Consider the following 25,778-nt stretch of genomic DNA (forward strand, 5'->3'; position numbering starts at 1 on the left):
CTTTACTGTTTTTAGGCAGTGGAATTACTTTAGCTTCCTTCCACGCCTGTTGACACACACATTTCGTTAGGCTTTGGTTAAAGTTATATCAAATAGGGGTGGAATACAGTCGGATACTGCTAGTATGAAAATGTATGCACTCACTAACTGTAAGTCGCTCTGGATAAGAGCGTCTGCTAAATGACTAAAATGTAAAATGTAAATGTAATGCTACCATTCTCAATAGTTTCCCATCAAGGTTGTATATACCTGGTGGCTTATCATTATTGATGGATTACAATAGTTTTTCCAACTGTCCCACAGAACGAAAAACAAAATTCAGAACAGCAGTCATTGCCTTTCATTATTAGATATTTTATACAAAAATATGATGGTTCACTGTTCAATGTTGTCATTTCACTTCTGAGTTTTTCCACTTTACTAGTGAAATAATCATTGAAATGATTGCCAATATCCAAAGGATTTGTTCTAAATGTCTCATCAACTTCAACGAATGATGGAGATTAACTGGGTTTCCTGCCCATGATATCATTTAAAGCCCTCCAAGGTCTTTTCCCATTGTGTTTTATGTCATTTATCTTGGTTTGTTCATGTAATTTCTTCTTATTTTTGTTAAATTTGGTCACAACATTTCTTAATTGACAGTATGTCAACTAAGCACTCTGACGTGTTTGCCACCTCTTTTGCATAATTTATTTTAAACCAATCATTTTTCAATGAATCTTCAATCCAGAGGGATCTAATAGTTCTCACAGTTAATTTCTTAACAGGTGCATGCTTGTCAACAATTGGCATGAATAATTTTAGAAAAACTTCCAATGCTGCATCTGGATTCACATCTCCAACAAAAGAGTCCTTAGAAAACATTTTGTATGATCTCGCAGAAATAACTTTAGGCCCAGCCTTTGGAACTCTTTTCCTCTCCTTTTCCATCTTCTCAACGTTCACAGTCTCCCCTTCTCCCGTCTTCCCCTCTTCCTCTTCGCTTTGCCCTGCTCAACCGGAGGGCTCCCAGTTCGAATCGTAGGTCTGGTAGGAAAGATCTGTTGGGGTGTGAGCCGGCAACCGGAGCGTTGTTGTTATCAAATCCTATATGCCATTTCCTGCTGTGTTGCCATTAAGTAAGGCACTTGAACCTATAAAACTGCTCCATGGACCGTGTCCTCAACCTCTTTCTCTGTGTGTATTTGTATGGCTGGTTTGGATAAAACAAATGTTTTTGACAAATCTCAGTGTCTGTAACAATTTACAATAAAGTAATCTTCTTCCTATATTCTTCTCCCTCTGTAGGTACCACCCGGCAGCCGAAGGAGGGAGAGGTGCCGGGGGTGGACTATAACTTTGTGAGCGCGGAGCGCTTTATGGAACTGGAGCAAAGTGGAGTCCTGCTAGAGAGTGGAACCTATGAAGGTAAGTTCACTGACCATGACACTGACCACAACACAACAGTGACCAAAACACTGACCACAATCCACTAGCATTGCTACATGCTCCATAACTGCTATCCCAAAGATTACTCTCAGTTGATGTCTTCACACAAGTGTCAACACACACACCACCACATTGCCTCTCTTTTTTTTATTTGTATGTATTAAGGATCCCAAGGCAGCAGCTACTCTTCCTGGGGTCCAGCAACATTAAGGCAGTTATATACAATTTAAAATATTACATGACATTACATTTCATAACACTTTTCACAACATATTGTATTCCCTCAGGCCGCTACTCTACTATCACATATCTACAATACAAAATCCATGTGTACGTGTGTGTAGAGTGCGTGTCTCATCATGTGTATGTGTGTCTGTGCCTGTGTGTATGTCTCTTCTCATTATAATATAATATGCCATTTCGCAGACACTTTTATCCAAAGCGACTTACAGTCATGTGTGCATACATGTTTACGTATGGGTGGTCCTGGGGATCGAACCCACTACCCTGGTGGTACAAGCGCCATGCTCTACCAATTGAGCTACAGAGGACCACCCATGGTGGTGCTGGGATTGCGTTTGAACTTAAATCATTTTACTCAGACTGTGTGTGAGCTATGTGTTGGGTTTGATGCTATTCAAGGCTTTTCATCTGGCTTCAGACCCTGGTAGAGATCTACGGATGGATGATCTGCTGGTTCTATTACCCAGTATTTATTTAATTTTTCCTTTATTTAAGGTGGGAGTCACCATTCAGACCAGGGTCTCTTTCACAAGGAAGCCCTGCATATACAATTCATAAGACAAAATAAAAAATAGAATACAATATAAAACATGTAAAATACAGCACAAATATTCAAGAAAAACAATTACATTATTCAATAAGAAGGTCCCCAATTATTATTTTAAATTGCCCGAGTGGGTTGGTTCCAGCAATGAGGTGCTTTAAAACTATAAACGGATTTACCTAGTTCGGTGGAGACCTGCAGAACCTCAAGAGAACCAACCTTGTGAATGGGTTTGGTATCTCTTGTTTTTATATTTTGACAGCGAAGGTAGGTAAGTTGGAAGCTTGTGTAGTAGAGCTTTGTAAACAAAAAGGGAATAATTAAGTGATCTATGGGACTTCAATGAGGAACAGCCAACCTTTTGATACAGGATACAGTGATGAGTATTAAAACTGTCTCCTGTGATAAAGCGAAGGGCGCTATGGTAGATGGCATCCAAAGGTTTAAGAGTAGTGACTGCTGCATTCTGGTAAATGGTGTCACCATAGTCAAGAACTGGAAGGAAGGTTAACTGTACAATCTGCTTCCTGCTATTTAGGGAGAGGCAAGATCTATTTCTAAAAAAGGGGGCTGCACACAGTGCCTTCAAACCAGCGGCAAGTCCCATGTGTGCACAATATGAGACAACGTACACCTTTCAGGGACCGCACAATCAGGGGTTGGGCCCCTGGTGAGGCTGTGTCAATTCCCACATGAAACGCTGAAAGCCCCCGCACATTGACTCTGCACCGGTATCCCATGTATATAGCATCCCTACTGTTATTTTATTTTACTGCTGCTCTTTATTTGCTTTTTATTTTTACTTTAAAAAATGCATTGTTGGTTAAGGGCTTGTAAGTATTTTCACTGTAATGTCTACACCTGTTGTATTTGGCGCATGTGGCAAATTAAATTTGATTTGATTTGAAATAGTGGCACTTAAATAGTACACTTTTAACATGGAGAATGCCCGGCCCCGCTCGAAAAGCTCCTGTGTCACGATCGTCTACGAGAGAGGAGGACCAAAGCGCAGCGTTGGTAGCGAACATATTGATTTTAATGTAATACACGAGAATACAAAACAAAACACGATCATGAAGTCCTCAGTGACAACGACTGAACATAGAACATATTTATATTTATTAACTAGATCACACGATCAAAACAATGAACGAAACGTGAAGTCCTTTGATACACAAACCAAAAGGAACAAGAAACCACAACACAAAGTGAAAAGACCGATAGTTAAATATGGCTCCCAATCAGAGACAACCAGCTGACACTCGTTGCCTCTGATTGGGAGTCACTCAGGCCAACATAGATATACAAAACATAGACTTACACACCCTGGCTCAACATAACATAGTCCCCAGAGCCAGGGCGTGACATCCTGTAGGAACATAAGGATGTCCCTCACAGAGCACTGAAAAGGAACAATTGCTTTATCTGGGCAACAGAGCAAAAACACTTGCCACTTATATGCATTTGTATTTATTAAGGATCCCCATTGCCAAGGCAGCAGTTACTCTTCCTGGCGTCCAGCAACATTAAGACAGTTATATACAGTACATAACATTACATTTCATAACACTTTTCACAACAAATTCAGTGTGTTCCCTCAGGGCACTACTCTAATATCACAAGTCAATTTGTACGTGTGTGTCGAGTGCGTGTCTTATCATGTGTATGCATGTCTGGGCCTGTATGTGTGTCTCTTCACAGTCCCCGTTGTTCCATGAGGTGTATTTTTATCAGTTTTTTAAATCTGATTCTACTGCTTGCAAAAATTAGCTGATGTGGAATAGAGTTCTATGTAGCCATGGCTCTATGTAGTACTGTACACCTCCCATAGTCTGGGTGTCCGAGCTGTGTCCTAGTAGTTTAAACAGACACCTCGGTGCATTCAGCACGTGAACACTTCTTACAAAAACAAGTGGTGTTGAAGTCAATCTCTCCTCCACTTTGAGCCATGACAGATTTACCTGCATATTATTAATGTTAGCTCTCTGTGTACATTTAAGGGCCAGCCGTGCTGCCCTGTTCTGAGCCAATTGTAATTTTCCGAGGTCCCTCTTTGTGGCACCTGACCACACGACAGAACATAGTCCAGGTGCAACAAAACTAGGGCCTGTAGGACCTGACTTATTGATAATTTTATTAAAAAGGCAGAGCAGCGCTTTATTGTGGAAAAACTTCTCCCCGACTTAGCTTCTGTTGTATCAACATGTTTTGACCATGACAGTTTACAATCCAGGGTTACACCAAGCAGTTTAGTCACCTCAACTTGCTCAATTTCCACATAATTTATTACAATATTTAATTGAGGTTTACGGTTAGTGAATGCTTTGTCCCAAATATATTTAGGACTAACTTATTCCTTGCCACCCATTCTGAAACTAACTGCAGCTCTTTGTTAAGTGTTGCAGTGATTTCACGCGCTGTAGAAGCTGACGTGTATGGTGTCGAGTCATCTGCATACATAGACACACTGGTTTTACTCAAAGCTCTGTGTTCTGTTAGACAGGTAACTCTTTATCCACAATACAGCAGGGGGTGTAAAGCTATAACACATACAGTTGAAGTCGGAACTTAACATACACCTTAGCCAAATACATTTAAACTCAGTTTTTCACAATTCCTGACATTTAATCCTAGTAAAAATTCCCTGTTTTAGGTCATGTGAAAATGTGACATGTCAGAATAATAGTAGAGAGAATGATTTATTTCAGCTTTTGTTTATTTCATCACATTCCCAGTGAGTCAGAAGTGTACATACACTCAATTAGTATTTAGTTGCAATGCCTTTAAATTGTTTTACTTGGGTCAAACGTTTCGGGTAGCCTTCCACAAGCTTCCTACAATATGTTGGGAGAATTTTGGCCCATTCCTCCTGACAGAGCTGGTGTAACTGAGTCAGGTTTGTAGGCCTCCTTGCTCGCACACGCTTTTTCAGTTCTGCCCACACATGTTTTATAGGATTGAGGTCAGGGCTTTGTGATGGCCACTCCAATACCTTGACTTTGTTGTCTTTAAGCCATTTTGCTACAACTTTGGAAGTATGCTTGGGGTCATTGTCCGTTCGGAAGACCCATTTGCGACCAAGCTTTAACTTCCTGACTGATGTTTTGAGATGTTGCTTCAATATATCCACATAATTTTCCTTCCTCATGATGCCATCTATTTTGTGAAGTGCACCATTCCCTCCTGCAGCAAAGCACCCCCACAGCATGATGCTGCCACCCCCGTGCTTCACGTTTGGGATGATGTTCTTCGGCTTGCAAGCTTTCCCCTTTTTCCTCCAAACATAACGATGGTCATTATGGCCAAACAGTTCTATTTTTGTTTCATCAGACCAGAGGACATTTCTTCAAAAAGTACGATCTTTGTCCTCATGTGCAATTGCAAACCGTAGTCTGGCTTTCTTATGGCGGTTTTGGAGCATTAACTTCTTCCTTGCTGAGCGTCATTTCAGGTTATGTCGATATAGGACTCGTTTTACTGTGGATATACAGTGAGGGAAAAAAGTATTTGATCCCCTGCTGATTTTGTACGTTTGCCCTCTGACAAAGACATGATCAGTCTATAATTTTAATGGTAGGTTTATTTGAACAGTGAGAGACGGAATAACAACAAGAACATCCAGAAAAACACATGTCAAAAATGTTATCAATTGATTTGCATTTTAATGAGGGAAATAAGTATTTGACCCCACTGCAAAACATGACTTAGTATTTGGTGGCAAAACCCTTGTTGGCAATCACAGAGTTCAGACGTTTCTTGTAGTTGGCCACCAGGTTTGCACACATCTCAGGAGGGATTTTGTTCCAATCCTCTTTTGCAGATCTTCTCCAAGTCATTAAGGTTTCGAGGCTGACGTTTGGCAACTCGAACCTTCAGCTACCTCCACAGATTTTCTATGGGATTAAGGTCTGGAGACTGGCTAGGCCACTCCAGGACCTTAATGTGCTTCTTCTTGAGCCACTCCTTTGTTGCCTTGACCGTGTGTTTTGGTTCATTGTCATACTGGAATACCCATCCACGACCCATTTTCAATGCCCTGGCTGAGGGAAGGAGGTTCTCACCCAAGATTTGACGGTACATGACCCCGTCCATCGTCCCTTTGATGTGGTGAAGTTGTCCTGTCCACTTAGCAGAAAAACACCCCCAAAGCATAATGTTTCCACCTCCATGTTTGACGGTGGGGATGGTGTTCTTGGGGTCATAGGCAGCATTCCTCCTCCTCCAAACACGGCGAGTTGAGTTGATGCCAAAGAGCTCGATTTTGTTCTCATCTGACCACAACACTTTAACCCAGTACTCCTCTGAATCATTCAGATGTTCATTGGCAAACTTCAGATGGCCCTGTATATGTGCTTTATTGAGCAGGGGGACCTTGCGGGCGCTGCAGGATTTCAGTCCTTCACGGCGTAGTGTGTTACCAATTGTTTTCTTGGTGACTATGGTCCCAGCTGCCTTGAGATCATTGACAATATCTTCCCGTGTAGTTCTGGGCTGATTCCTCACCGTTCTCATGATCATTGCAACTCCACGAGGTGAGATCTTGCATGGAGCCCCAGGCCGAGGGAGATTGACAGTTCTTTTGTGTTTCTTCCATTTGCGAATAATCGCACCAACTGTTGTCACCTTCTCACCAAGCTGATTGGCGATTGTCTTGTAGCCCATTCCAGCCTTGTGTAGGTCTACAATATTGTCACTGACATCCTTGGAGAGCTCTTTGGTCTTGGCCATGGTGGAGAGTTTGGAATCTGATTGATTGATTGCTTCTGTGGACAGGTAACAAACTGAGATTAGGAGCACTCCCTTTAGGCGTGTGCTCCTAATCTCAGCTCGTTACCTGTATAAAAGACACCTGGGAGCCAGAAATCTTTCTGATTGAGAGGGGGTCAAATACTTCTTTCCCTCATTAAAATGCAAATCAATTTATATAATTTATGACATGCGTTTTTCTGGATTTAGTTGTTGTCATTCTGTCCCTCACGTTTCAAATAATTACAGACTGATAATTTCTTTGTCAGTGGGCAAACGTATAAAATCAGCAGGGGATCAAATACTTTTTTCCGTCACTGTAGGTACTTTTGTACCTGTTTCCTCCAGCATCTTCACAAGGTCCTTTGCTGTTGTTCTGGGATTGATTTGCACTTTTCGCACCAAAGTACGTTCAGAACGCGTCTCCTTCCTGAGCGGTATGACGGCAGCGTGGTCCCATGGTGTTTATACTTGCGTACTATTGTTTGTACAAATGAACGTGGTACCTTCAGGCGTTAGGCCATTGCTCCCAAGGATGAACCAGACTTGTGGAGGTCTACAACTTTTTTCCTGAGGTCTTAGCTGATTTCTATTGATTTTCCCATGATGTCAAGCAAAGAGGCACTGAGTTTCAAGGTAGGCCTTGAAATACATCCACAGGTACATCTCCAATTGACTCAAATGATGTCAATTAGCCTATCAGAAGCTTCTTAAGCCATGACATCATTTTCTGGAATTTCCAAGCTGTTTATAGGCACAGTCAACTTAGTGTATGTAAACTTCTGACCCACTAGAATTGTGATACAGTAAAATAATCTGTAAAAAGTGACTTGTGTCATGCACAAAGTAGATGTCCTAACCGACTTGCCAAAACTATAGTTTGTTAACAAGAAATTTGTGGAGTGGTTGAAAAACGAGTTTTAATGACTGCAAGTGTATGTAAACTTCCTACTTCAACTGTAGGTTTTTCTAGCAGCAGACTATGATCGATAATGTCAAACGCTGCACTGAATCTAACAAAACAGCTCCCACAATCATTTTATCATCAATTGCTCTCTGCCAATCATCAGTCATTTGTGTAAGTGACGTGATTGTTCAATGTCCTTCCCTATAAGCGTGCTGAAAGTATGTCACTTTACGGAATTCAAAATTACAATGCTTTTCTTTCATAATTTGATCTGTTATACTTGGATGTGCAGTGTCAGCGTTTGTTGCTGGCATGTAATGCCTAAATTGGCTAATCTTGCCAATGAAAATATCATTAAAGTCATTGGCAATATCAGTGGGTTTTGTGTTGAATGAGCCATATGATTCAATGAATGATGGAGCTGAGTTTGCCTTTTCGCCCAAAATTTCATTTAAGGTTCTCCAAAGCTTTTTCCTATCATTCTTTATATAATTTATATTTTTTTATCATTTTTTTTTAAATTCCTCATCAATCCACAGGAATGCAACCGTTTTTACAGTAATTTCCCTAATGTAAATGCTTAATAGTAACTGGAATAAGCAATTTCACACATGTTATCCAGATACTGACTGTTAGCACTTGGTGGTCTATAGCAGCTTCCCACAAGAATGGGCTTTAAGTGAGGCAGATGAACATCTAGCCATATTACTTCAACAGGATTTAACATGAGATCCTCTCTAGACTTTAGTGGAATGTGGTTCTGAATATAAATGGCAACACCTCCACCATTGGCATTTCTTTATTTTCTGTAGATATTATAACCATGTATTGCTACCACTGTATCATCAAAGGTACAGTGCCTTACAAAAGTATTCTTCCCCCTTGTCGTTTTTCCTATATTGTTGCATTACAATCTGTAATTTAAATGGATTTTAATTTGGATTTCATGTAATGTCAATACACAACATAGTCAAAATTGGTGAAGTGAAATGAAAAACCATTCAAAAAAATAAATACTGGAAAAGTAGTGCATGCATATGTATCCCAAACCCCCCCCCCCCAAAAAAAAAAAAAATATATATATATATATATATATATAATTGTAAAGTGGTTACCCCACTGGCTATAGGGTGAATGCACCAATTTGTAGTCGCTCTGGATAAGAGCGTCTGCTAAATGACGTAAATGTGCCCTTGAGCAAGGCACTTAACCCTAATTGCTCCTGTAAGTCGCTCTGGATAAGAGCGTCTGCTAAATGACTAAAATGTAAATGTAAAATGTATCCACCCCCTTTGCCATGAAGCCCCTAAATAAGATCTGGTGCAACCAATTACCTTCAGAAGTCACATAATTAGTTAAATAAAATCCACCTGTGTGTAATCTAAGTGTCACATGGTCTGTCACATGATCTCAGTGTATATACACCTGTTCTGAAAGGCTCCAGAGTCTGCAACACCACCAAGCAAGCGGCACCATGAAGACCAAGGAGCTCTACAAACAGGTCAGGGACAAAGTTGTGGAGAAGTACAGATCAGAGTTGGGTTATAACAAATATCAGACACTTTGAACATCCCACGGAGCACCAATAAATTCATTATTAACAAATGGAAAGAATATGGAACCACAACAAACCTACCAAGAGAGGGCTGCCCACAAAAACCCACGGACCAGGCAATGAGGGCATTAATCAGAGAGGCAACAAAGAGACCAAAGGTAACCCTGAAGGAGCTGCAAAGCTCCACAATGAAGATTGGAGTATCTGTCCATAGGACCACTTTAAGCTGTACAGTCCACAGAGCTGGGCTTTAGGGAAGAGTGGCCAGAAAAAAGCAATTGCTAAAAGACAAAAAAAATGGCATTTGGGAGACTCCCCAAACATATGGAAGAAGGTACTCTGGTCAGATGAGACAAAAATTTAGCTTTTTGGCCATCAAGGAAAATGCTATATCTGGCGCAAACCCAACACCTCTCATCACCCCGAGAACACCATCCCCACAGTGAAGCATGGTGGTGGCAGCATCATGCTGTGGGGATGTATTTCATCGGCAGGGACTGGGAAACTGGTCAGAATTGAAGTAATGATGGATGGCGCTAAATACATGGAAATTCTTGAGGGAAACCTGTTTCAGTCTTCCAGAGATTTGAGACTGGGACGGAGGTTCACCTTCCAGCAGGACAATGACCCTAAGCACACTGCTAAAGCAACACTTGAGTGGTTTAAGGGGAAACATTTAAATGTCTGTGGTATTACTTAACGATTGCTGCACACCAGCAGAACCCATCCAACTTGAAGGAGCTGGAGCAGTTTTGCCTTGAAGAATGGGCAAAAATCCCAATAGCTAGATGTGCCAAGCTTATAGAGACATACCCCAAGAGCTGTAATTGCTGCAAAAGGTGGCTCTACAAATTATTGACTTTAGGGGGGTTAATAGTTATGCACGCTCAAGTAAATCAGTTTTTTTGTCTTAATTTTTGTGTGTTTCACACAAAGAAATATTTTGCATCTTCAAAGTGGTAGGCATGTTGTGTAAATCAAATGATACAACCCCCCCAAAAAATCAATTTTAATTCCAGGTTGTAAGGCAACAAAATAGGAAAAATGCCAAGGGGGGTGAATACTTTCGCAAGCCACTGTATTATCTAAGTGAGTGTCAGAGATTGTCAGAATATGAACGTCAACTGTTACTAGCAAATTATTGAATTCATTAAACTTGTTTCTTATTAAGCTACATATGTTAACGTGGGCTATTTTTAGCACTTTTCTGGGATGCTTGACTGTTTTCATTGCTTTACTGGGAGGCTTAGCATAAGTAGACATGCTCATATTATTTATGTTACTGCAGGGTGAGCTGCACACAGTGGACTTCCTACTAGGGCACACCGCCTCAGTGCTACAGTATAACTCTGGTTCATAGGCACATGATTACTGCATACAATAGCTGTAGGATCAGCAGAGGCATTCAGGGCAGTTTCAGGGACATAAGTTAGGTTACTTACATTGTGTCTTCCAACGCCCCTGGGATAATGTGCATTTGCTGAAGCAATATGGCAACTCAACGACACAATGGTAGTTATTAACTCAGCTGGGCTTGGGTCATTGATAAGTCATTGTCTCAACGCTGCCTTATAATGCTGTGAAAGTGTCCAGGAACCCAAATGATGTCGAGTGGATCCCATTGTCCTTATAAAACAAGCTTTGTTTTTCAGAAGTTATAAAACATTTCAATAAATGTTACACCCACAGAGCTGCAATAGTCACGTAGCCAGTTATGGAGGGCTGAAAGTGTGCTGAAACGTTCAATGCCACGATTTAGGGACGGCACAGGGCTAGATATTATGGGGAGTTTGTTGGTGTCAAGCAGAGACCCAATCAGTTCTTTAAAATCTGGTGCAATCTGTTGCAATCTGGTGCAATCTGGTGCATTCACTTTTGGAGGTAGCCTTCCGATTGGCTCTCCCAGGGACCAGGCCCATAGCAACTACATTTTCGGCTTCGCTTGCCAAACCTGAACATGCGCCTGGACAACAGGTCCCTATGCAATGGAAGTTGCCATGGGTCCCCGCCTAAAAGACAAATGACCTCTGAAAACCGATGCTGCCTGGGCCAACGGGGAGACAGAAAAATCAATGATAAGCCCTCCCGGCGCGCCTTTTCCAATGTTGACTGAATCAGAACCACTGACGGAAATGCGTAAAGGAGGGCCCGAGACCACTGGTGCCCCAGAGCGTCCGTTCCCAACGGGGCACATGGGTCCCTCATTGAGAAAAATAGAAGACACTGCGCATTTTCTCGCAATACGTAATGATCTACGTCGGTCCTGCCGAAAATGTCCCATACCTGGTAGACCACCCAGGGGTGTAGCATTCACTCCTGAGAGAGAGGGTCCCACCTGCAAAAAATATCTGTGCCCGAGTTGATGCAACTGTGGACATGCGTCGGCCAAAGCGAGAGCATGTGCACACTGCTCCCCAGCAATAGGGAGTCAGGAGGGAGAGAGACAGTCTCTCCCCGTCAGCTGATGCAGGCCACCACTGACATATTGTCGGTTCTGATCAGCACAAGCCGGCCTGACAAAAGCAGGGGTACACTGTTGATATGCAGTGCGCTCTGCACCAATGTCACTACCCCCGAATCGAGTTGACTTCGTACAGCGCAGCCCACCCTTGGGGGGATGCGTCTGTCGTAATCACCTTACAGGATACAACTCAGCCCATGGAAGCCCCCTGACAATAGCAGAGGGTCCTACCACTGGACCATGGCATGTAGGCCTGACAGGGACACCTTAAGCAACCGGCTGTGAGATGCTTCCAGGTGAGTGGCTAGCACACAGTGCTGGAAGGGTCTCTTTAACAATAGCCCCACAGGAACGACTTCCATCACAGAAGCCATCATCCCCAAGTTTGCATAGGCACTGGCGAAAAGGCACTGTTTGACCCAGCTAAAACTGAATGCGCTGGGATGGAGTGAGACAACTCTTTTTCTGGTTTGTTTTGGAAAAGAACCACTCTACTTTATTACAAATAAGGTTTTACAGAGTTTTTGTTGCATCAAGATGACTTTCAACAAAGCCGAGGCCAGTCTGCAGAATGCCCCCCCCCCTTACGCGCTCCCTCCATCTTATATAGTCCCCGCTCTTTTATTGCTCCACCCACTTCCTTTGTCTCGCACACACACTCATGTTTAGTTTAACCATGACAAGGCCCTAAATCCTTGAAACATACACAAACCCCCCACACACAGTGAAATGACCCAATTCAATTCCTGGCCCAGTAACAAAGAAATCTAACTCTACACTCTTGATTAACCCAGTTCTACCTCATAGTCCATTAAACTCTACAGTTCATTAATAATAATTCACCACAGGTTTCATATGAAAGCCTAGTGACTGAATATGGGACAGGAGCATGGATGTGTGTAACACTGCTTGCCCCCTCGACTCTGCCGCAGTGCCGCAGCCGTGAGCCTTCTGAGTTTGTAGACTCTGAGGTGCTTGCAGAGGGTACGTAGGTCTAGAATGGGACGCAAAGTCCCGTTCCTTTTTAGAACCAGGAAATAACGGCTGTACCAGCCGCCCTGGATCTTCGACATAGGAACCACTCCGATTGCCTGCTTCTTCAAACGGGAAGATATTTTGTCTCTCAAAACGGGTGCTGCGGCCTTGTAACAGCCGACGTGAAGCATGGGGGACGCGCAACCAATTATAGTCTGTACCCTGACATCACTGTTCGCATGATGCAGGGTGACACTGCACATGCGCGCCATTGGTCGGAGCAGACAGCTAGCCTCACGTTTAGTACCATCTGAAGGGGTGGGAAGGCACCTTGTGGACTGGGAGAGATTGGTTCTTCTTCCATTTCCACCACTCTTGACAACCATGTGTCTGAACGTGGAGAAGGGACACTTTTCGTTGAACTCATATGTGGGACACACAACACTTTGTCACCTGTGAACACTGTGGAACTTGTGGTTGAAAAAATGGTGGTTATGTGCAAAGGTTTGCCTAAAGCCTGACCAACTATGGGTACAAAGGCTCTGGCGATCAGTGACGTACCCAGATTGCCATTGTCACCTGGGGGTACTGTTGTCACAACAAGCCTCACTCGGTTTAAGCAGTAAGATGCGTTCCAGTAACCCGGCTGGCACCCAGTGCTGGAACGAATGCATTAAAAATACGTTATAATGGAGGTTACCCTACCGACCAGTCATAGGTACTGGCGACAAAGTGCCTTGTAACCTAGCTGGGAATGGACAGACATCTCAGAAAAATGGACGTCTTCTGTGGTAATAGACAGGGGCAATTCATAATCAAATTTTTAATTTTTTAATTTTTTTATTTATGAAAGGCGTTGAGCTCATTTCAGGGTTCATATGAACGAGAGAGACTGTGTGTGGGATAATAGTATGGTCGTGTTCAACCCTGCATGTTCCCTCGACTCCACTACCAATCACCAATTGCCTACAGGGCCCATAACCTGTATAACTAGACACCCCATAGGGACTAGTGTACAGTAGGAATCAGAAATGAAGCCCAGTAATGAGCAACCTGTAAGGGAGGGGTGCCCCCTTGCCCAACTTATTACTCCCACCCTGGGGTGATTGATATACCCCTTGAACCCCGTGAACACCATGGAACGTGGGGTACCAGAGGTGCATTAAACATGAACAAGTGGTGCTCTGGCACCCCAATGGTGGAACAAGCTCCGTAGTACCCAGTTTACCGTAACAAAACGTGGGGGCACTGTCGTCACAGCAATGTTTTGGTGGAGCGACGCAGCAGCTCGGGGGCTACTTTCTCATCGGAGGAGCACGCAAGCCCTGCTCTCTCTACTCCCTCCAACTCCAGGAAAAAGAGGAATGGGGTTGACATAGCGCTGGAGAAACTCTAGTAAGCTTCATTCACCTGAAGTTATGCATGCTAGCTGACGTTACCATGAGGCTCTTTAGTCTAAGCTAGGCTAGCTAGCCTCTTTGACCGCAGCACGGTCTGTTTAGAATAACCAAGTGACCTAACTCTACGTATACAAAACAAGAGAGCTACCCAAGGAACTCCACCGTGGGGAGGCAGAAATAGCTAGTAGTAGCTAGCTCGCCTCAGTGAGTTAGCTAACCTGCTTAGCACGCTATGCAGCACTTGTTGGCTAACCAAGTCTTGAAAGTCTACGTAGGTCTGGATCAGTGAAGTGGGACCCGGACCCTTCTGGGATGAGAGGCAAGGGGTGCTTAACCAAGGCAAATAGACAGAAGGGGGATACGCGCAGAACAAGGTTAACCTTTCTCTTCAAGCAGCCTCCCATAACTGGTGACAGAGGGCACAGGAGCCGGGAGACATTAGACTCAACCAACAACCCAAACCATCTCTGCATCCCGCAACTAAGACTCAGCCGAGGTACGGGAACCCTGGAGAAGAAGTCCCTATCGGAAATACTAAGCCCCCTACAGAATGCTACACAATTGTCAAGAGAATCTAGCAGGGGAACAGTGCCAGCAGTCCCCTATCTCGCACACAAACTGATTCGAGCGAGGGCAGCCTGAGCATGCTCTGAGACATACAAGACAACCAACATGAGCATCTTTTAATTTATTGGAGCATGGTCGTGAACCCCAACCTGGCTTGTTTGTTTTAGATTTTTCGGTAGCATTAGCCATCTTAATTATTGCTAAAAACCAGGCCAAAAGAATGGCGCCAGAGGAGATGGCTGCCGTTTTATGGGCTCCTAACCAATTGTGCTATTGTGTGTGTTTTTTTTCATAATTTATAACTTATTTTGTACATAATTTTTCTGCCACCGTCTCTTATGACCGAATATAGCTTCTGGATATCAGGACAGCGATTACTCACCTCGTCATGTACGAAGAGTTTTTCTTTAACCTCTATGGGGGACGGTTGAGCTAATGTGTGCTAATGTGATTAGCATGACTGTTGTAAGTAACAGCAAACTTTCCAGGACATAGACATGTCTTATATGGGCAGAAAGCTTAAATTCTTGTTAATCTAACTGCAATGTCCAATTTACAGTAGCTATTACAGTGACAAATATGCCATGTCATTGTTTGAGGAGAGTGCACAACAACAAAAAAACGTATCACGGCAACTGGTTTGACACATTCACATCTGAAGATAAATAATGTACTTACATTCAGTAATCTTGCTCTGATTTGTCAGAGATAATATGTAGCGTAGTTTTGTTTGATAAAATCCATTTTTATATTAAAATGGAGGAACTGGGTTCTACAGTTTGAACCTCTGCTGTCTCTAGCACCACATCACCCTGCTCGGCCTTCTAGATGTGTGAAAGTTAGTGTATAAGCTAATGATCCAAGAATATGCATATCCTTTCTTAAGGTCCTGAGCTACAGGCAGTTAGATTTGGGTATGTCATTTTATGCAAAAATGTAAAAGAAAGGGTCCGATCCTTAAGAGTTTAACGAGTCGGACGCGAAAGATTTTCTTCAGACACCCGACAAGGACCAAATCCCAATCATTCACATGAAAAAGAGACAGAGATATCGGGGACGTAGGTCGGGGTGCCTTGTAAGGATCCGACGGCGACTGGGTAATCTGCCTCTACCATCAACCCTATTAGCCAATCATTGGATAACAAAATAGATCAACAACGATCACGGATATCCTGCCAACGGGACATTAAAAACTGTAATATCTTATGTTTCAACGAGTCGTGGCTGAAAAACGACATGGATAACATACAGCTGGCGGGATATATGCTGCATCGGCAAGATAGAACAGCTGCCTCCGGTAAGACAAGGGGTGGCGGTCTGTGTATATTTGTAAACAACAGCTGGTGCACAAAATCTAATATTAAGGAAGTCTTGAGGTTTTGCTCACCTGAGGTAGAACATCTCATGATAAGCTGTAGACCACACTATTTACCAAGAGAGTTTTCATTTATATTTTTTGTAGCTGTCTATTTACCACCACAAACAGATGCTGGCACTAAGACAGCACTCAATGAGCTGTATAAGGCTACAAGCAAACAGGAAAATGCTCATCCAGAGGGGACTTTAATGCAGGGAACTTTAAATCTGTTTTACCTAATTTCTATCAGCATGTTAAATGTGCAACCAGAGGAAAAAACAACTCTAGACCACCTTTACTCCACACACAGAGACGCGTACAAAGCTCTCCCTCGCCCTCCATTTGGCAAATCTGACCATAACTCTATCCTCCTTATTCCTGCTTACAAGCAAAAACTAAAGCAGGAAGCACCAGTGACTCGGTCAATAAAGAAGTGGTCAGATGACGCAGATGCTAAGCTACAGGACTGTTTTGCTAGCACAGACTGGAATATGTTCCGGGATTCTTCCGATGGCATTGAGGAGTACACCACATCAGTCACTGGCTTCATCAATAAGTGCATCGATGACGTCGTCTCCACAGTGACCGTACGTACATACCCCAACCAGAAGCCATGGATTACAGGCAATATCCGCACTGAGCTAAAGGGTAGAGCTGCCACTTTCAAGTAGATGGACTCTTATAAGAAATCCTGCAAGCCATCAAACAGGCAAAGCGTCAATACAGGGCTAAGATTGAATCGGACTACACCGGCTCCGACGCTCGTCGGATGTGGCATGGCTTGCTAACTATTACAGACTACAAAGGGAAGCACAGCCGCGAGCTGCCCAGTGACACAAGCCTACCAGATGAGCTAAATTACTTCTATGCTCGCTTCGAGGCAAGCAACACTGAAGCATGCATGAGAGCATCCGCAGTTCCAGACGACTGAGTGATCACGCTCTCCGTAGCCGATGTGAGTAAGGCCTTTAAACAGGTCAAAATTCAGAAGGCCAAAGGGCCAGACGGATTACCAGGACGTGTACTCCGAGCATGCGCTGACCTATTGGCAAGTGTCTTCACTGACAATTTCAACCTGTCCCTGACTGAGTCTTTAATACCAACATGTTTCAAGCAGACCACCATAGTCCCTATGCCCAACAACACTACGGTAACCTGCCTAAATGACTACTGACCAGTAGCACTCACGTGTTTAGCCATGAAGTCTTTTGAAAGGCTGGTCATGGCTCAACACCATTATCCCAGAAACCCTAGACCCACTCCAATTTGCAAACCGCCCCAACAGATCCACAGATGATTAAATCTCTATTGCACTCCACACTGCCCTTTCCTACCTGGACAATAGGAATATATACGTGAGAATGCTATTAATTGACTACAGCTCAGCGTTCAACACCGTAGCGCCCTCAAAGCTCATCACTAAGCTAAGGACCCTGGGACTGAACACCTCCCTCTGCAACTGAATTCCTGACGGGCCACTTCCAGGTGGTAAGGGTAGGTAACAACACATCTGCCATGCTGATCCTCAACACGGGGGACTACAGGAAAAGGTGGACCGAGCACGCCCTCATTCTCATCAATGGGGCTGTAGTGGAGCAGGTTGGGAGCTTGGTGTCCACATCACCAACAATCTATCATGGTCCTAACCCACCAAGACTGTCGTGAAGAGGGCACGACAAAGCCTATTCCCCCTCAGGAGACTGAAAAATTTTGCATGGGTCCTCAGATCCTCAAAAAGCTGCACCATCGAGAGCATCCTGACTGGTTGCATCACTGCCTCGTATTTCAACTGCTCTTCCTCCGACCGCAAGGCACTACAGAGGGTAGTGCGTACGTCCCAGTACATCACTGGGGCCAAGCTTCCTGCCATCCAGTACCTCTGTACCAGGTGGTGTCAGAGGAAGGCCCTAGAAATTGTCAAAGACTCCAGCCACCCTAGTCATTGACTGTTCTCTCTGCAACCGCACAGCAAGCGGTACCGGTGTGTCAAGTCTAGGTCCAAAAGGCTTCTTAACAGCTTCTACCCCCAAGCCACGGACTATTTGCACCCCCCGTGTGCGTGTGTTATTGATCTATCAAGATGAGTCCCCCAGTTTTGTCTCAAAGCAGTGTGATGGCACTGTACCAATCAAAATGGTGCTGAAATGATCAGATGAGCATGGGGGACTCGTCTTGATAAATCAATAAATGTCAGATTTTTGTTTTCACTAAATCTCCATTTAGATATTTGGTAACAATTAGGCTGGGAAAATGTTAGCTAAATTGAGGTGAGTGCCATGATCATCTTTATTCTAGTTTGCTCACATTTTACCACATCAGAACATTTTGCTAGCATGTTATGTAGCTTAAACCCCGGGGCTGGGTTTCTACTAACATATGGAATTTTTTTTACACTAGAACCGCTAAAGCAGTCATTTTGACTGCTCAAGATTTTTATTTATTACTCTGCCATTTTTAGACTCATTCCCCCCTCCGTCCCTGACTTTTCCTAAATAAGTCTATATAACACATTGCCGTTGTTAGAATGTTAATATCACAAACATAACTGGAGTTATAACTAGTTTTAGGAGGGCATGTCATTTTTTAAAATGGTTTTCCCCCGTTGCCCCTCCTTCTGCCAACAGTAGGGCATGCTCCGCTCCTTCTTCCGACAGTTGAAAGTGCAGTGCCCAGTTGATAATCCCCTCAATTGCCTCGAAACTGAACCTAAGCTATACCGAAACACATTTCACACATATAACAGATGAATAAATTAAGTGATGGGGAGAATGGGTGATTTGATGAGCGAGGGGAAGCGAAAGAAGCATAATTATGTAATCACCAATTGTGAATGAAGAACAGGGCGGGCCATTCTATTGTATTGATCCATTCTAATTATAGGTCTAATCTTAAAATGGTATGTACCCTATATCAGTTCACCGAATCAAAGCAGTCTTATCAGTCTACTCTGGTGTACTTAGTTTAGGCTACACTGTGAGAGCATGCGTAATTGTAAATGCTGTGTTTTTATGCTTTTACTGTACATAGAGCATACATTAACATAAAGTAATGAAAATGTGTTATTTGAAATAAAATACAAATCGTATTCTAATGTTACCCAAGGCCTTCATAACACAACCAAAGTATTATGTTTGCTATAGCATATATGAAAGATATCAATTACACTGTTAGAACGTTGCAGTCAGAATGACTGCTCATTAGCTTGAAGCGGGGTCCATCGACGCCCAGCGGTTCTAGTGTTAAGAACGTCATACCAAAGATTATTTACCAAGACCACACATGACAATTGCTTTAAATTAGTAAGGTGAGTTTTCCTCTCTCTGTGCTTTTTCTAGGCCCAAGGGCTGTTTACTCATCTCCTCACTCCGCTGTCGCCCGCCTTCACCGCATTGTTCTCAACACCAGTTTAAATCAATATACTGTTTTCTAGATCAGGCTTTTTTCGGGTTCGGACCGGGCCTAGGCACAGGCTTCAGCTCACCAGGAACCCTACCTATTCAATCTCCCTCCCATTTGTGACCGACTACCTTGATTCGGTTTAATGTTGCAACATTTTAAATTGTGTTTTTTACATTGGATAAAAGTAGAGACTCAGAGCTACAAAATGGTATATGATACACTGTAGTTGAGGAAAAATGGGAAAGTAATTCTGCTTTTTAAGTTGATAAACTTGTAACCCACTTTTGAGAAAATGCCCCTTGAATACCCTTCTTTTTCTAAATCTATTCAGCATCGTTCACACCCTCTTAAGCCTTAGCCCCACCCATTTCTTTAAGGATTCACATGTGAGGCCATGTGAATAAAAAAAACATATGACTTCAAATAGCCACCCTTTGCCTTGATGACAGCTTTGCACACTCTTGGCATTCTCTCAAACAGCTTCATGAGGTAGTCACCTTGAACGTATTTCAATTAAAAGGTGTGCCTTCTTAAAAGTTAATTTATGGAATTTCTTTCCTTCTTAATGCGTTTCATCCAATCAGTTGTGTTGTGACAAGGTAGTGGGGTATATAGAAGATAGCCCTATTTGGTAAAAGAACAAGTCCATATTATGGCAAGAACAGCTCACCTAAGCAAAGAGAAACGACAGTCCATCATTGCTTTAAGACATGAAGGTCAGTCAACACAGAACATTTCAAGAACCTTGAAATTTCTTCAAGTGCAGTCGCAAAAACCATCAAGCGCTATGATGAAACTGACTCTCATGAGGACCGCCACAGGAATGGAAGACCCAGAGTTACCTCTGATGCAGAGGATAAGTTCATTAGAGTTAGCCTCAGAAATTGCTGCCCAAATAAATGCTTCACAGAGTTCAAGTAACAGACACATCTCAACATCAACTGTAAAGAGGGGACTGTAAATCAGGCCTTCATGGTCGAATTGCTGCAAATAAACCACTACTAAAGGACACCAATAATAAGAAGAGACCTGCTTGGGCCAAGAAACACGAGCAATGGACATTAGACCGGTAGAAATGTCTTCTTTGGTCAGAAGTCCAAATTGGAGATTTTTGGTTCCAACTGATGCGGTGTGGGTGAATGGATGATCTCCGCTTGTGTAGTTCCCACCGTAAAGCATGGAGGAGGAGGTGTTATGGTGTGGGGGTATTTTGCTGGTCACACTGTCTGTGATTTATTTAGAATTCAAGGCACACTTAACCAGCATGGCTACCACAGCATTCTGCAGTGATACACCATCCCATCTGGTTTGGGCTTAGTGGGACTATCATTTGTTTTTCAACAGGACAATGACCAAACACACCTCCAGGCTGTGTAAGGGCTATTTTACCAAGCAGCATAGTGACGGAGTGCTGCATCAGATGACCTGGTCTCCACAATACCTCGACCTCAACCCAATTGAGATGGATTGGGATGAGTTGGACGGCAGAGTGAAGGAAAAGCAGCCAACAAGTGCTCAGCATATGTGGGAACTTCTTCAAGATTGTTGGAAAACATTCCAGGTGAAGCTGGTTGAGAGAATGCCAAGAGTGTGCAAAGCTGTCATCAAGGCAAAGGGTGGCTATTTGAAGAATCTTAAATATAAAATATATTTTGATTTGTTTAACACTTTTTGGGCTAGTACATTATTCTATATGTGTTATTTCATCGTTTTGATATCTTCACTATTATTCTGCAATGTAGAAAATTGTAAAAATAAAGAAATACCCTTGAATGAGAAGGTGTGTTCAACCTTTTGACTGGTACTGTATATAATGTGTATATATATATTTACATGTATGTATATTAAAATACAATGCCACAGTCATGTGAAGCACAAATAAAATATCACAAATCACCCAAAAAAATAGTTATATTATTTTTTTGTCATTTAGCAGACGCTCTTATCCAGCGTGACTTACAGGAGCAATTAGTGCAAGTGCCTTGCTCAAGAGCACATCGACAGATTTTTCACCTAGTCTGCTCAGGGATTAGAACCAGTGACTTTTCGGTTACTGGCACACCACTCTTAACCACTAAGCTACCTGCCGCCCAAATAAGTCCCCAATCAAGACCTTCAATTGCCTGAACTTTTACGAGAACATCAAAATGAAATGTATTTTGAATTTTGTTCCAGCAATGTGATGCATTAAAACTAAAAATAGATTTACCTAGCTTGGAGGAGACCCTAGGAACCTCAAGAGTTTACCAATCCTGTGAACGGGCAAGGCAACTCAGGTGTCTATACCTCAACAGCAAAATTAGATAAGACGGAAGTTTATGAAGTAGGGCCTTGTAAACAAAAAGATAGTAATGTAGAGATCTTTGAGTGTTTAGCGAAGTCCAGGCAACCTTTTGATCCAGGATGCAGTGAACTGTCACCTGTAACATTACGAAGGGCACTATGGTAGATGTCATCCAAAGGTTTAAGAGTAGTAGCAGTGTCACGGTATAGGGGGGGGTACTGTCATGGTTTCGGCCGAGGCTGCTCCTCCTCCTTGTTCGGGCAGGCTTCAGCGGTCGTCGTCCCCGGAGTACTAGCTGCCACCGTTGTATGTTTTCGATGTTTGTTTGGTTTTGTCTTATTGGTACACCTGTTTCCGTTTAGTGTTTATTATGTGTCCTATAAGTTCTTGTTGTTTTAGTCGTGTTGTGTGTAATTGTTCACCGGTCAGAGGGTGCAGTGTTCGTTTCCTCCATTGTTTAGGAGACTCTAATCGCTATTTTGGCGATTAGAGTTTACGCGTTTTGTGCGTAATTTCGTTTTTGCCTTCAAGGCTCTTGTTGAGGCCCGTTTGTTTTTCCCGTGACTTTACTAAAGCCTGTTGGACGAAGCCTCTGTGTCCTGCGCCTGATTCCTGCACCACATCCACATTTCACACTGACAGAATTACACACCACATCAATGGAATCAGCAGGAGCAGCAGCAGCACCCGAGTCGTTCGAGGAGCGCGTCCGCGGACAGGACGACAGGATCAACCAACTCGGGACCGCCCTGCAGGGAGATATAAATACTCTGCACCGATGGGAGACCTGTGGGGTACCCACACCTCCACCTAGTTCACCCCCACCATCGGCCAGTCCGCCCGTCCAAGCTCCGGAAACCAGTGGGATTCGGCTCTCGCTCCCGAGGGCGTATGATGGTACCGCTGCCGGGTGTCAGGGTTTCCTCCAGCAGGTAGAACTCTACCTAGCCACCGTACACCCGGCGCCCTCGGGACACGAGAGCGTGTCCGCCCTCATCTCCTGTCTCACCGGCAAGGCGTTGGAGTGGGCCAACGCCGAATGGTGGAGGATAGACGCCGCTACGATCACATACGCGGAGTTCTCCCGCCGCTTCAGGGCTGTGTTCGACCATCCACCTGAGGGGAAAGCGGCGGGGGAGCGTCTATTCTGCCTCCGGCAGGGGAAGAGGAGTGCCCAGGAGTTTGCCTTGGAGTTCCGGACTCTAGCGGCAGACGCAGGGTGGAATGAGCGGGCCCTCATCGACCACTTTCGGTGCAGCCTACGGGAGGACGTCCGCCGTGAGCTGGCTTGCAGGGACACCAACCTCTCGTTTCACCAGTTGGTGGACATGGCCATACGCCTCGACACCCTGCTGGCCACCCGCGGACGTCCCGAGTGGGGGCCGTCCATTCCACCCTCCAGCGTCTCCGAGCCGAGTCCTATGGAGCTCAGGGGTGCTGGCGCTAGAGAAAGGAGGAGAAGGAGTCCGAGAGGGGCCGTCCCCTGCACCAACTTTGGCCGTGGAGGACACACTGCGGCTAGGTGCTGGGGAGGGTCTCCAGGGGGAGGAGACAACAGGCCACGCATTGGGGAGGCCTTCCAGGTGAGTAGGCGCCCCACTTACCCAGAGCTCTCTGTTGTGCACCTAACCATACCTGTCAGTTTTCCACAGGTTGCACCTCGTTCCCAGCATAAGGCGCTAGTAGATTCAGTTGCAGCTGGGAATTTTGTTGATCGGAAGTTTTGTCTAGAACTAGGGATTCCCCTCCTTCCTGTCAATGTTCCCTTCCCTGTACATGCTCTAGATAGCCGCCCGTTGGGATTGGGGTTGATTAGGGAGGTCCCAGCGCCACTTAGGATGAGGACGCAGGAGGGTCATGAGGAGACTATTCAGCTATATCTGATCGACTCTCCTGCGTATCCGGTGGTGCTGGGGCTTCCCTGGTTGATTACCCATAATCACTCTATTTTGTGGCAACAGAGGGCTCTTAAGGAGTGGTCTGCCCAGTGTATGGGGCGATGTCTGGGTTTTTCCGTGGGGGCGACCTCGGTGGAGAGTCCAAACCAAGTGCCCGCAATGCATGTTCTCCCTGAGTATGAGGATTTAGCACTCGTGTTTAGCAAGGCGAGGGCGACGCGATTGCCACCTCATAGACAGGGGGATTGTGCGATAGACCTCCAGGCAGGAGCGGCACTTCCGCGGAGCCATGTGTATCCTTTGTCTCAAGAGGAGAAGAGGGCTATGGAGACATACATAGCCGAGTCTCTGAGACAGGGATACATACGGTCCTCCACTTCCCCTGCATCCTCAAGCTTCTTTTTTGTGAAGAAAAAGGATGGAGGTTTGCGCCCGTGTATTGATTACCGTAGTCTCAATCAGATTACTGTGAAATACAGTTATCCACTCCCTCTGATTGCGACTATGACGGAGTCATTACACGGAGCGCGGTTCTTCACAAAATTGGACCTCAGGAGCGCCTACAACTTGGTGCGCATTAGGGAGGGCGATGAATGGAAGACAGCATTTAGTACCACCTCGGGTCATTACGAGTATCTCGTCATGCCATACGGGTTGATGAATGCTCCTTCAGTCTTCCAATCCTTTGTGGATGAGATTTTCCGGGACATGCAGGGGCAAGGAGTGGTCGTGTACATAGACGACATTCTGGTGTACACTTCTACCCGAGCCGAGCATGTAGCCCTGGTGCGCCGAGTGTTGAGGAGGCTGTTTGAGCACGACCTGTATGTCAAGGCAGAGAAATGTCTGTTCTTCCAGGAGTCTGTCTCCTTTTTGGGTTATCAGTTGTCCACGTCAGGGGTGAAGATGGAGGTTGACCGTGTGTCGGCCGTGCGTAATTGGCAAACCCCAACCACGGTTAAAGAGGTGCAGCGGTTCTTGGGCTTTGCGAATTACTACCGGAGGTTTATCCGGGCTTTTGGACAGGTGGCAGCTCCCATAACGTCCCTTCTGAAGGGGGGTCCGGTGCGCTTGCAGTGGTCAGCTGAGGCGGACAGGGCTTTTGGGAGACTGAAGGACCTGTTTACTTCGGCTCCGGTGCTGGCGCATCCGGATCCCACTTTACCATTCCAGGTGGAGGTGGACGCGTCAGAGGCCGGTATAGGGGCCGTTCTATCGCAACGGTCCGGCACGCCACCTAAACTCCGCCCCTGTGCTTTTTACTCTAAGAAGCTCAGCCCGGCGGAGCGAAATGATGACGTGGGGGACAGGGAGCTGTTAGCCGTGGTACAGGCCCTAAAGGTGTGGAGGCATTGGCTTGAGGGGGCTCAACACCCTTTCCTCATTTTGACTGACCACCGTAACCTGTAGTACATCCGGGCAGCTAGGAGACTGAATCCTCGCCAGGCTCGGTGGAACATGTTTCTAGCCCGGTTCGTATTTAAGATCACGTACATCCCTGGGTCCCAGAACGGTAAGGCAGATGCCCTGTCCCGGCGGTATGACACAGAGGAGAGGTCCGTTGAGCCCACTCCCATACTACCGAAGTCTAGTCTGGTGGCACCGGTGGTGTGGGAGGTCGATGCTGAAATCGAGCGGGCGTTGCGTACCGATCCTAGCCCTCCACAGTGTCCTGTGGGTCGGACGTACGTTCCGCTCGAGGTTCGGGATCGAATTATTTATTGGGCTCACACGTCACCCTCCTCTGGACATCCAGGTATTGGCCGGACAGTGCACTGCCTTAGCGCTAAGTACTGGTGGCCAACGTTAGCCAGGGATGTGAGGGTTTATGTCTCCTCCTGCTCGGTGTGTGCCCAGTGTAAGGCGCCCAGACACCTGCCCAGGGGAAAGTTACAACCCCTGCCCGTTCCACAACGACCCTGGTCTCACCTCTCGGTGGATTTTGTTACAGACCTTCCCCCCTCACAGGGGAATACCACCATCCTGGTTGTTGTGGATCGGTTCTCGAAGG

At 44.8% G+C, this 25,778-nt stretch overlaps 1 protein-coding gene across 1 annotated transcript in view; it reads left to right on the forward strand.

Annotated features, from left to right (window-relative positions):
- Window positions 1-25,778, forward strand: part of LOC311134708 (membrane-associated guanylate kinase, WW and PDZ domain-containing protein 2-like) — a gene marked incomplete at its 5' end in the record, with an annotated part of 519,195 nt that overhangs the window by 294,977 nt on the left and 198,440 nt on the right. Inside the window, one exon of the mRNA XM_084168477.1 lies at window positions 1,291-1,410. Within this exon, the coding sequence (XP_084024603.1) occupies window positions 1,291-1,410 (120 nt within the window). The remainder of the gene's footprint in view (window positions 1-1,290; window positions 1,411-25,778) is intronic.

Source organism: Coregonus lavaretus, assembly GCF_964263955.1.
Source record: "Coregonus lavaretus genome assembly, chromosome: 9".
Lineage (NCBI taxonomy): Eukaryota > Metazoa > Chordata > Actinopteri > Salmoniformes > Salmonidae > Coregonus > Coregonus lavaretus.